We start from the raw sequence: 13,219 nt of genomic DNA, 5'->3' as shown, positions 1-13,219 counted from the left end.
CACTATATTTCAAACAGTCTCCCCCGCTGGTACAGCTGCAAGTCTACGTATTTACAACACTAAAATAAGGGGTTCGATTCCTCTTGGCAGACTCAGCAGATACCCCGATGTGGCTTTGCTATAAGAAAAAATACACACATATTTTAAATAAACTCTTTAAGATGTGAAACTGTAAAACGTCTTGACAGACAAGATTTGTTAACAAAGCATAAAACAGTTCCACAATTTTTAACTAGGGTTCTGACTTTTAAAATGTTATAGAAATTCTTATATTTCATATAGCCCATTTTATCATTATTAAGTTTTCAAATTGTTTACTTTTTGAAAACACACTTTCAATGTTGCCTTGAATAGGTTAGAATTTATTGCCCTGAAGGAGAAATTTAAGTTTCTTTGCATTTATTAGTTTCTTTCAATATATATTGTTTTACGCCTTATGAAAAAATTTGTATAATTGTTTTGTTGAATTTCGCACAAAGCTACTCGAGGTTTGTATGTTTTTGAATTTTGCACAAAGCTACTCGAGGGCTATCTGTGCTAGCCGTCCCTAATTTAGCAGTGTAAGACTAGAGGGAAGGCAGCTAGTCATCACCACCTACCTCCAACCGCCAACTCTTGGGTTACTCTTTTACCAACGAATAGTGGGATTGACCGTAACATTATAACGCCCCTCGGCTGAAAGAACGAGCATATTTGGTGTGACCCGGATTTAAACCCGCAACCATCGGATTAGGAGTCGAACGCCAGGTCATACCGGTCCCAATTTGTATAATTATAATTATTGAAATGTTTCAGAATTTGCACTAAAATCTACAAAATTTGTTTTTAAATTTTTCAAACACTCTTTGGTAAATGATGTAAAACTTTTAGTATACATTTGTGAAAGCAAAAATAATTCTTTACTATTTATCATAAAAATGTATTACCGACAAATAATGTACTCCATATTTTAAAAAAATGTATTACCGAAAAATAATGTATTCCACTGGTTCACGTGGTGTAGAGAAGGTAGCTTAATATGTAGCTTTTTACTAAAACAATCCCTTCCCAGTAACATAGCGGTATATCTTCGGACTTACATAGCTAGAAAATTGGGTTTTGATACCAGTGGTGGTCAGAGCACAGATAGCCCATTGAGTAGCTTTGTGTTAAACCAAAAATAACTTTTATTATTTAGAACAATAAGAAAAAAAGAGAATAGTCATTAAAATCTGAATGATTTTCTCTACCGAAATTCACATTTCGACGAAAAAAATGTTTGTTTGTTGAATTTTGCGAAATACTACACAAGGGATATCTGCACTACCCGTCCGTAATTTAGTAGTGTAAGAGGGAAAGCAGCTAGTCATTACTACTCACTGCCAACTCTTGCGCTACTTTTTTGTTTGTTTGTTTTTTTAATTTCGCGCAAAGCTACACGAGGGCTATCTGCGCTAGCCATTCCTAATTTTGCAGTGTAAGACAAAAGGGAAGGCAGCTAGTCATCACCACCCACTGCCTACTTTTGGGCTACCCTTTTATCCAACGAATAGTGGGATGGATTGTTTCCTTATAACGCCCTCACGGCTGAAAGAACGAGCATATTTGGTATAACGGGTATTCGAATTCATGATCCTCAGATTATGAGTAGATCACCTTAACAACCTGGCCAGGCCGAGCCTGAAGGGGTTTTTACTTTTGTTCTAGTACTCCTGTTACCTACCTTTCTTACAAAATCTAGGACTTTAGAAACCGGGATTCGATACCAGTGGTGGCCAGATAACCTTGCGCTTTGCGCTTAATTTCAAATAAAGACAAACGTCATTGGCATGAGCACTCGCAGGAGGGGGTAAGACAGGCATTTGCCCCTGTTACATTCTACAGAAAAAAACTGCACGTATTACGGTGTAAACTCAACTTCATAGTCAAACTAAATATTTTTAGTACTTAGTATTAAAACTGTAAATTGGTTTTTGTGATTAAACAGACATAACACATGTTATTTTAGTCTCTTGACGAACACTGCAAAAGCTGATCCCCTGCATATGTATTCTGTCCCCCTCCGAAAATATTTTTTGTGGACGCCCATGTTCATTGGTTGAGATATTTGTACTATTGTTTACAACATACATATATTAAGTTAGGATGTTTTATTAAAAACGACAGTTATGTTAAAATGTTTAAGGTGGGAGTTAACAAAAAATAAATAAATTTATGATAATTTATTTTTATGCGTGTACGAACCTGTTACAGATTAAAGTCTGAACATGGCTGCTCTGAATTCGTTGTAAAAGTTTGTTTGTTTGTTTGTTTTGGAATTTCGCACAAAGCTACTCGAGGGCTATCTGTGCTAGCCGTCCCTAATTTAGCAGTGTAAGACTAGAGGGAAGGCAGCTAGTCATCACCACCCACCGCCAACTCTTGGGCTACTCTTTTACCAACGAAGAGTGGGATTGACCGTCACATTATAACGCCCCCACGGCTGGGAGGGCGAGCATGTTTGGTGCGACGCGAGCGCGAACCCGCGACCCTCGGATTACGAGTCGCACGCCTTACGCGCTAGGCCATGCCAGGCCTCCGTTGTAAAAGACATAAATTGTTTTCCACAAAAGCTGTTTCAGAACTAAAACTAAGGATGCTAAACTAATAGTCACTATTCTATAGTTTTAAACTTAATATATATCTACACACTCACCTAATGTTGGTAAATAAAATATCGCAACAAACTACTAATTTGTAAGTATAGCGAAAGCATTAGATGATTGGAATTATAAAAGCTATAGCCCCCCAGTAGCTCAGCGGTATATCTGCGGACTTACAACCCTAAAAACCGGCTTTAGATACCCGTGGTGGGCAACGCACAGTTAGCCCATTGTGTTGTTTTGTGCTTACTTCAAAACAACAACAACAATATAAAGGCTTTAAGATTTTGTTTTTCAAAAGAGCGACTTGTTAGCTTAAAACTAAAAAAACCTTCATATCTTCGTGTTCACACTTTTATGATTATTATGAAGACAGACTGTTACATAAAACTAGTCGTATAAACTAGTACTGAATAAGTGTTCCCAACAACATAATAAATATAACATATTTTTACACACGCTTTCCTGTGATAATTAAGACTATACGTTTTCGCGCTAATTAATACTTTGGCAGACGGGGTTTTCCCATAATTTTCGTCATTCGTCAACTAACAATTTATAGGAGCAGAGCTAGAAAGATGTGAGAGAGGACATAGTCATCATTTTCAAGATATCACATTCACGATGCTGAAAGGGATAATAACTCAGACACATTTATTTACTTTTCCAGGAGACAACTGTCCAAATGACTCCAACAGCATTCATAGAAAATATCTGAATTCCTTGGGGAAATTGTACACTAATACATATGATGAACTAATACATCGAACAGTGAATAATTATTTATGACAATAATAAAACACGTTATTGATTGGAAAGAAGTTTTAGAAGCTTAGAAGGTCTGAGCTATACTATGTTGATATTTTGAAATATACTTCTAACTAAATATATTGTTAATAACCCATAAGCTACAAAATATTGTTTTTGAAACAGCATTTACTCCAGTGTGGTACAAGCCACCAAGATCCATATATGTATTAAACAGGGGCATCTATACAGACTCAAAGTCAATGAATATGTGTATGAACATTCACTCAATTTAATGGATAAAATTATATTCATTATAAGAGTTTACAAGTATTACCATTAATACTCGATTTAATCAAATCACTTAGCCTGAAGTTCGTCACGCGTAAGTCTGAGAAAATTAGTCTGTGCAAAATGTTCAGTATTTGTCAATCTTACAGGACTGTCACAGCTACGTGAAGTACTTTTATTGATACATTTATAAATTTATACATACGTTCCTTTGCTACTTTGGTTTTATTATCTAATATTTGTTTATAACAAGAAACAACACAAGGGGTATCGAAAACCGAATTTTAGCCCCTGGACTTGTGGCTGAGACACCGGAGAGACGCTTCTAATGCGATGTACATACTCTCTGAACATGAGGTTGACCATGTTCCTCGCTGGTACAGCGGTAAGTCAATGGATTTACGACCCTAAAATAGCGGTTCGATTTCTCTCGGTGGGCTCCACAGATAGCTCAATGTGGCTTTGCTATAAAAAAAAAAAACACAAACAAACAAGTTGACTATTGTTATCTTTAGATTTTACTTTGCTAAAGTCTTAAAAACCTTCTTCGGTGTAAAACCCGAAATGAATTCACATAGAATTATAAATAAATGAGTAAAATGAGGAATCATAAATACATAACACCATTTTTTGTTTTGTTTTTAACTTACCTTGACATTGTGTACTTTCTAACACTTACAGAATATATCTGGTGTTCTTATTTTAGATTAATGTGGGTAGTTTTGATGTTGATTTGATTGGAAATCGTATAAGACAATACACAGGATGGAACACGCTATCATATTTCTTAAACATCATACTATCCAGTCACGTTTATCAATTATGAGAAAAAAGAAAATAAGGGGGAAAAAGAAGAAGGATTTCTCTAATATCTTTTGTAAAAGTAATCACTATAATAACTTTGAGTTCTTAATTTAAGGCACGTAGCATGCCATAGCTAATAACAATTCATTCGGTCCTATGTGAAATCCACATAGACTATCGAACGGAGCATGCCATACCTAATAACAGTTCATTCAGTTCTATGTAAAACCTATAAAGGCTATCGAATGAAACATGCTACAGCTAATAACAATTCATTTAGTCCTATGTAAAACCCATAAGATATATTGCGTGGAGCATGCCATAAGTAATAATAATTTATTTAACTCTATATAAAATCGTGCTTTCCTCCCAGGTGGGGCAGCAGTAAGTTTAAGGAGTTACACCTCTAAAATAGGGCTCGATGCCCCGTGTTGAATACAGCCCAACGTAACTTTGCACTAAAACAAACAAATGTAAAAAGTATAAAAGTTACCACATGGAACATGCCGTAGCTGATAACAATTCATTCAATCCTATGTAAAAACTGTAAGTTATATGATTTAACCAAATCCTGTAGAAGTTCTAAGTGAAATGATATCATTGAAACATAATAATATCATCTTTGTTATAGTGGTGTTGAATGAATATTCACATTTATAATCTATAAGTTGATTTTGAAGAGATTTGAAGGTAATGTTTTTGTGCTTATCTCAGATTTATTTACTGTTTATGTGCTTGTTTTCTTAGTCTGTCTTAATTCTTAACTCGTGGTATTTATAATGAATTAAGAATACAAATATTTTTATTTACTAAACATTTTCAGTAAGATAGTTAGATGTCATACAAAACATATTTCTACTTTTTTTTTAAACATACTAAGCACATGTGATTTTGAATTATTGATTTTAAACATTTCTCTACAACTGTTTCATAACGAATATCGATATATCAGTATTTTTTACAAATTTACATCTTATCTAACTTTACTTTCTAAAATGTCTTGAAAAGCCGTGTTTGAAATATATGATAACCTTGTTTTAGATAATTATTTACGTTTGCAGCCGACAGTCTTAGAAATTGTATTATCCGCTAAAAACTGAGTTACAATAAATTTTACATTATATACCTATATAAACCATGTGGTTTCGTTATTGTATCTTATAAAAATGTGTACAATTGTATGGTGTTTCACTAACCTACACGGTTTCGAAAACGGCCATTTTGAAGTAATACAAACATCTAATATGTTTACACAATTTTAATCCAACAAGACTGAACGTTTATGTTTATCGTGTGGTTTCCTGAGGATTTAAACATCTAGTTTACTACGTTGATGGTTTTACACCATAGGAAGTTCCATCCTTACAAACTCCAACGATGAAAACATTATGAGATTTTAGAATATCTTAATAGGGCTGGTGTCAGCAATATCAAGACAAGCAAATACCTCTTACACTATTTAAAATAAACCTAAAGTTTAAAAGTAATTCTTAGTTAAAATATTACAAGTGTATAATTAGCCAGTAATAGCTAAGACAAACGTAATAGTGCACACAACGAAGATAACAAACCTGCGAAATGAAATAATCATTCAGGATACCAATATTATTTCAAAGTATTGTATGAAAACCGAAACTGGAAAACATTACTGTAGGTCTACACATATGTATTTTTTAACATTCACGCTGCAAAGTGAATACTCAGTTTAACACATAAGTAATGTTTTAAAAAGTTATACACTATGAAGTCCTTATCGGCTTCAGAAAATATTTAGTAAGTTCTTAATCAATCCAGGTTTTAATCGTTTACTTTTGTATGAAATACTGGTTTGTAATTTTTAATATAATCAAAGTATATTGAAAATCGACCTCAGTGGTACATGTTTTATCGTTTCTTGCCAGGAAGGAGCAATTAAGAGCTTTCGGAGCATACAAAACTAAAATAATCATCATTTGCATCGATACTTAAAGATGATTGTTTGTTTGTTTTAGAATTTCGCGCAAAGCTACTCGAGGGCTATCTGCGCTAGCCGTCCCTAATTTAGCAGTGTAAGACTAGAGGAAAGGCAGCTAGTCATCACCACCCACCGTCAACTCTTTTACCAACGAATAATGAGATTGACCGTCACGTTATAACGACCCCACAGCTGAAAGGGCGAGCATGTTTGGTGTGACCGGAATTCGAACCCGCGACCCTCAAATTACGAGTCGGACACCTTAACTCACCTGGCCATGGCGGGCCTACTTAAAGATGAATACGATGTTTTCTATTTATTTTTAGGATATTCCAAACATATATTTAGATATAGACAGACTATCTTGGAACACTATTTCATACACTGCTCTATAGTTTGTATATAACGCTTTCCATGCATCTCAACGGTAAGTATGGTGGTTTATAACACTGAAGATCGAGTTCCGATACCAAGGTACGCAGATATCTCATTGTGTAACTTTAAGCTCGACAAAAATAAATGCTCCCTGTTTTCGTTAAGTTTGGGATACACGGATTGTCTTTCAAAATATAACTTACACGAACAATTACCTATTGGACTTTTAATAATCACGTCTTTTGAAGTTTCTTTAAAATATATTATGATTTGCATCATAGCAAAAGGACTAGAGAAAAATGAGTCCATAAACTGCAAAAGACAATCTCAGTCACTCTTGTCGTTTTCTGATCCATAACTCAAGCGGCAGCACTGAAACTCTCCTTAGCCATAGGTAATAATAGAGAATCAGTAAAACTAGTTCTTATGATCGACGTAATACCTTCCATTAAGATAAAATATTACTGATTAGTAATTTTACGAGGAAAGAAAACAGAAACTGTTCAGATGTAAAGAAATACAGTATCTCATGAGTATGTGTGTATGGGAAAGGTCTGGAAAGATTCGCTCTGGACGTGGCTACTTTTTTCCCAATCACATTGCATGAGCCTGCTACTTCAAAGTTCCGCTAGCCAATTTGACAATTTTGACAATTGCAACTAAGGACTGCTTTAAACTTTAAGAAATACATGAATTATTCGTTTTTATATACCGTTATAATATTTTCATTATATTTTATGGCATAAATACTAAGCGAACATATTCGCTGTTAGACGATGCGTAAATACAACCAACGACTCTCGTCTGGTTTACGGCTCTTTTAGCATTACACCAAGACTAAATAACAACTGAAATTATGCAGCTTAGTGTAATAATTAGCTCAATAGTGGAAAAAGCAAGAAAAAAACAAAACAGATGTTATTTGTGATACAACTCAGTTTAACGCCCATATGATTAACGGGATATTCTCAGTTTTTAGAATTTATATAGAGTTCATGAATAAACACTGTATAGTGAAATGCTTTTTGTATAATATTATAAAACTGAAACACAAAGACCATCTTGAACTAATGCATATGCATACACATCTTCAGTCTCTCTTAACTTTTATGGTAGTCGGAAAGAACAAAAATAGATAAATCAGAATACAAAAAATTCGAGTAATTTCAGTTGTTCAAATCTCGACAAAACTCATCATAACGGGTAAATTAAGTGAAGTAATTTTTAACTAATGGATGTGGTAAACCAACAGACCCACTGAACGTTCAAATTTATTTTCGGACATTCCTCCAAAGTTACACAAGTGTTATCTGCATTAGACGTCTTTAATTTTGAGGTGATAGACCAGGGGGAAGTCAACTGGTCATCAGCACCCACCTCTAGTTCTTGGGCTATTCTGATTGAATAGTGGGGTTTGATCGCCACCCTTATAACGCACCCATCTCTCCAAGTGTGAATAGCGATTTCACTGTAATGAGACGCCATGGATCATCGTATTCACAGCCCGGAGCGTTAACTGAAGGGCGGCTGGCCTTCGCTCAATTTTTAAATATCCATTTTATCCGTGTAGAAAAAAAGTAATTTTGCTTTAATAACAACAGCTTTGCTCGCGTCCCAGTCTTTAAATATTATCGATAGGTGCAGTAAATGAGGAAGCACTTCCACGGCATCTATGCCGAACCAAAGAGATTCCTCAATGTAGATATTGAAATCTCAAATATTACATTTAAGGGGTAGATACTCCAAAACACGGATAAAGTTTTAATGGGACGGGGCGACAGTAATTTCTCTCCCAGAGCATTATGAGACCAAGCTATGCCACTGATGCTAGCACTTATTGTTTATTTAGTAGCTGAAAAAAGAAAAGGGTTTTATCACTTCTCGCAATGCATTAACACGCGCTGAGTCATTTCAATATAGAGTGATGAATTAAATCACTCTGCAGCAAGGCAAATTGAAGGTTGTAAAAACAAAACAAAACAAACTAGCTTGTAATCTTATAGGGCAAAAAAAAATTATACTACTTGACGGTGGTAAACAATGATAGAAAATTTATGTTTTAGTACAGGCCAATACGCATTAGTTTCCAAATTCTCAAATGTTATACAAACACGAATATGTTGAACAGTCAACACCTAAATCAGGCGACAGGATAATGATATTATTATTACAAATCTGACAAGAATAATCTTCCTTAAAATAAAAAGCTGTGAGCAAAAGAATAAAGTCTGGTGTCCTTGTTGACTTAGTCTCAGAGACAAAAACAAAGTCAACTTACTTCTTTCTGTTCCGTGTTTAGATGTGACGTATATCTTTAGGGTATGGGTTTCATAGAAACGACACTGGGTTTCACGTATGACTCAATAATAACGTTTCTTAAAAATCTATGAGGATGTTTGTTGGTCACACCAGTACTGAAAACGTATTACAGAAAAATTATTTTAATTCGTATAAAATCGTACTTGGAGACGTTTGTTAAAATCGTATTATTTTGATAGCGATGTTAAAGTGCTATAGGAACATCAGTGCCTATTTGTTCGTTTCCCTACTCATGCAACACTTAGTTCAGTGCTCATCTTCACTTTCGTGATCTTTTTTTTTCTTCTTCTTCTGGAGATATTCAGTATCGAGGTCGTTGGTACGCACGGTGGTTGATGATCATATTTCAGACAGCTCTCGGAGCACAGCTGGGGGAACCGAAAGATCAGTATAGAGGGTTGGATGGGGGCGTCCCGGTTCGACATAAGAGCCGTGACAAAATGTTAACTCCACCCCCATTACTGCTATAGCTCATGGTCTGTCGTGCCACGTGACAATCACAGCTAAACATGACCTCGTGCAAGTGTATTGTGACAGAATCGCCCTTGTTGCGCTGCAGGAATCCTGGCTGGACATACAGGTTATTCTGTAACTGACATCCTTGCAATTAACGTGCTAACGTTTAATGAATTGTTCACTGTCCTAGATGCGCATACTAAAGAAATTAGCTTAGCTGAACCACACAAAACTAGAAACGACGTTAGAAAGTTTTCCTTCGCCTACACAACCGAGCTCATATCCTATTGGAAAGTATGAATCCCAGTGGCTATAGCTTGCAGGGTAGTAGGACCCCAGGAACCAGTATTGGTCCAGTATGGAATTGCCAAAATTCCTCTATGTTTTCTCCTTGTAATTCTTCGGTCTCCCCGTTTACAGAGCCGTTTTACCGCACATTTACAGTCAGTTATTCAAACAACGGCGTTCCAGTCACAAACATAACGCCAACTTATGCACCAACAAGGAACTCCCAGGAGTGGCTGTTAGAAGATCAAGTATACCCCCCAGTTGTCATTCCTGAAGCGCCAGAATCAAACTCTAGTGATCATGGCGATCTGGTTTCACACAAAAAAATGTTTGCTCAAAACACAAATACATCCCTGAATCCATTGCAGGCCTCCTCGTCTTTTCCCTTGACCGGAGTTTGTGTCAGTACTTCGGCCAGTGACTATTCACCTCTTCCTGATGTGTCTCTTGAATCACCTGTAGGGCTCTACGTACCAGTAAGTACTCAGGAAAGACCTGCTGTTCTTGGCGACAACAATCAAGATAGAAGTGTTTCTTCATTTGAACTGAACTACTTTCATGACAGTCAGTGTGTCTGCACCACGTGTTTAAAAGGTACCAGTGGGAACTCTGAAGGCAGCGTTAGTGGTTCTGATAGTTATTCTCCTCTGGTTGTGAACGACCCCACCGTCTCCGACCTTCAGTCCTCTTTGGAATTATATCAGAACCCAGAAGACATTTTTGGTAAGAGATGATAAAACAGTGTGAAATCAAAATTAAGGCATTTTTGTTTGTTTGTTAATTGCAACAAAATAAAACACATTAATATCATATTTAATCGTTTTTGCTGTTGTTATAAATCCTAAAGTCATGTAATTTGTCGCGTATTCTATGGTTAGAAAACAAATGGTTAATGTTCTATTTAATACGTAAATAGAACGATTACGGATTCTTCTGAAAAGTAAATTTTCTAACCAATTATTCAATTCGTGAAAAAAAAAGAGAGGATTGTGATTGAAATAATTTAGTAACATCAATATGGAATAACGTTTATGTATTACAAAACTTTAACTTGTTAAACGTTATTTCACTGTAATTGAACACTTATAGCGTAGAAGAAGAGGGTGTACATAAATACATCTTCACTTAACATACTATATTTATTAATGAATTAGTTACCTGGACATTAAAAATTACTTTAACGACGTAAACTTGAAGGTTAATATTTTGTTTCGCTTTTTATATTTAGGTTACATTTTATTAGAAATCGTTAATAATCACACGGCATTATTACGTCTCTCAAATCATACTATGGGATTTGGATAGTTTTAATAAAGGATTTATAATAATAAGCAAAGTCAGATTTATTATAAATATAGAACTTTCGATATTAACATGTGTTACTGTAATTAAATAACAAAATTTCAGGCAGTGACCAGTTGGTATGTCTTTTCTGAAATAAAAAAAAGAAAAGTTTGGTGTTAAGTGCAGAAGAATCAAGTAGTTTCAAATAGTATTTAAAAAATAAAACTTATATTTTATCTAGGAATCAGTCTTGGTTTTACCATAAGTAAAGACGGAAAACATGCTTTAGTTATGGATCATTCAGGTAAGTTCTACTAGAATTAGAAAATTAAAATTTGTGTATTAGTTATGGATCAGACAGGTATGTGTTGCTAAATATAGAAAAGGAAAACCAATGCTTTAGCTATTGCTCAATTGTTTTAGCTACAAATCAATCAGGTAGACTTTACTATAAATAGAAAAGAAAACTCATGTTTTAATAATGATTCAATCAGCTAGGTGTTAAGACAATAAAAAAGGAAAGTGTTTAGTTATGTATGAATTAGGTATGATCGAGAAGAAGCAGAAAAAATATACTCTTCAAAAAGAGAAACGCAAAAGGCAAAATTTGAGACATATTGTTAACAAGTTTATTCCAGGTAGTTTTGTATGACATGTGTGAAACTTTGCACATTCACTGCTGAACATCCAAAGTCTGCAGAGGCGAAGTCCACGCTCACTAGTTGAAGTTTAACGTCACTCAACGTCAATAACGAGTATGTCCCCTGTGAGCATCAATAATTGCTTGGCATCTCCTGCCCTTGGAAGCGATGAGATGACGAATCACGTCCTGTGAAATGGCTGTCCACTCAGCCTGCAAAGCTGCTGCAAGCTGAGGTAGAGTCTGCGGTTGAGGTTGTCGCCGTCGCAGACGTCGGTCCAACTCGTCCCAAAGATGTTTAATGGGGTTTAAATCTGGTGATCTGGAGGGCCAGGGAAGAACGTTGATGTTGTGGTGTCTCAAGAAGACAGTGGTTAGTCGGACTATGTGAGGACGGGCGTTGTCATGTTGAAAACGTCGTTGACGTTCACCATGATGGGTTGCACATTGGGCCTAAAAATCTCGTCGACGGTTGCGTACGGTCTGACCGGAAATCCTACGCAGCCCTGGTATGGTTGAGGCAGTAGACGTCGCAGTGGTGGTCCTATCCCGAAGGTGACGTAACCGGATGTAGCGATATTGTGCAGGCGTGGTCACATGAGGTCTGCCAGATCGTGGACGGTCACGAGTTGATCCATGTTGTTGGTGACGATTCCATAGCCTTGTGATGGTGCTTGGGTGGACATTCACAGCTCTAACAACATCTGGCCGAGATTCGCCTGCTTCCAATCGACCAATGGCGTTGTTGCGTTGTGCTTCAGTCAGTCTTGGCGTAACTGTATTGCGTGTCGGTGGCTTAACACTGAGCTATGGAAACCGAGAACCCGTCACGTTTATAGGGATTTTGCACATGTAGCACTTGCAGAACATGCAGATCTTTCAAACAAATTTATTGGACACAAATGCTGTTGGCGAAATATGCGATGTTTTCCTCCGTTTTCAAAGTGCACAACTTTTATTGTCATTTTGGTCTGACAATCAGTGCCTTAACACGTGTAACATCACATACTCTGAGCTTGTAACGTTATTACACATATTTCTCTTTAAAATAACAAAAATATCCATTTTTCGTTTCTTTTTTTGAAGAGTATATATTTGTTTTAGCAAAGGATCAATCCGGTAGCTAATAATTGTTATAGAAAACGAAAAACGTATGTTTGAGCTATGGATTAATTTCGTAGATGCTAATAGAACTATAAAAGGAAAACGTATGTTTTAGCTAAATGAATAAATTAGGTAGAGTGTATTAGAAATATGAAAGAATAATTTACTTGTACGCTTAGGATCAAACTGGAAGTATGTCAGAATTAGGAAGAAGGGAATAAAAAACTTTAGCAAATCAATCAGGAAAGTTCTGCCAGAATAATACAAGCAAAGTTTTATTATATTTTAAATATGAATAAATCGAGTAAGTTTAATTAGAAATAGAAATGGAAAACA

General features: G+C 35.7%; 1 protein-coding gene and 1 long non-coding RNA gene across 4 annotated transcripts in view; one reads left to right on the top strand and one right to left on the bottom strand.

The window, feature by feature from the left end:
- Positions 1–3,820: 3,820 nt before the first annotated feature.
- LOC143232779 (uncharacterized) overlaps positions 3,821–13,219 on the bottom strand; it is a 36,350-nt gene continuing 26,951 nt past the window's right edge. The window contains exon 2 of the long non-coding RNA XR_013017731.1: positions 3,821–4,124. This is a non-coding gene — a long non-coding RNA (uncharacterized LOC143232779). The remainder of the gene's footprint in view (positions 4,125–13,219) is intronic.
- Positions 9,280–13,219, top strand: part of LOC143232778 (uncharacterized) — a 33,064-nt gene continuing 29,124 nt past the window's right edge. Inside the window, exons 1-2 of one of the 3 annotated variants that reach the window (XM_076468623.1) lie at positions 9,280–10,578; positions 11,381–11,443. In XM_076468623.1, the coding sequence (XP_076324738.1) occupies positions 9,864–10,578; positions 11,381–11,443 (778 nt within the window). In that variant the 5' untranslated portion in view covers positions 9,280–9,863. The remainder of the gene's footprint in view (positions 10,579–11,380; positions 11,444–13,219) is intronic. The other 2 variants (XR_013017730.1, XM_076468624.1) reach the window with 2 other exon arrangements.

The sequence above is a fragment of the Tachypleus tridentatus genome, chromosome 11 (assembly GCF_004210375.1).
Source record: "Tachypleus tridentatus isolate NWPU-2018 chromosome 11, ASM421037v1, whole genome shotgun sequence".
In the NCBI taxonomy this organism is placed as follows: Eukaryota; Metazoa; Arthropoda; class Merostomata; order Xiphosura; family Limulidae; genus Tachypleus; species Tachypleus tridentatus.
This window is presented reverse-complemented; position numbering and strand designations above follow the sequence as displayed.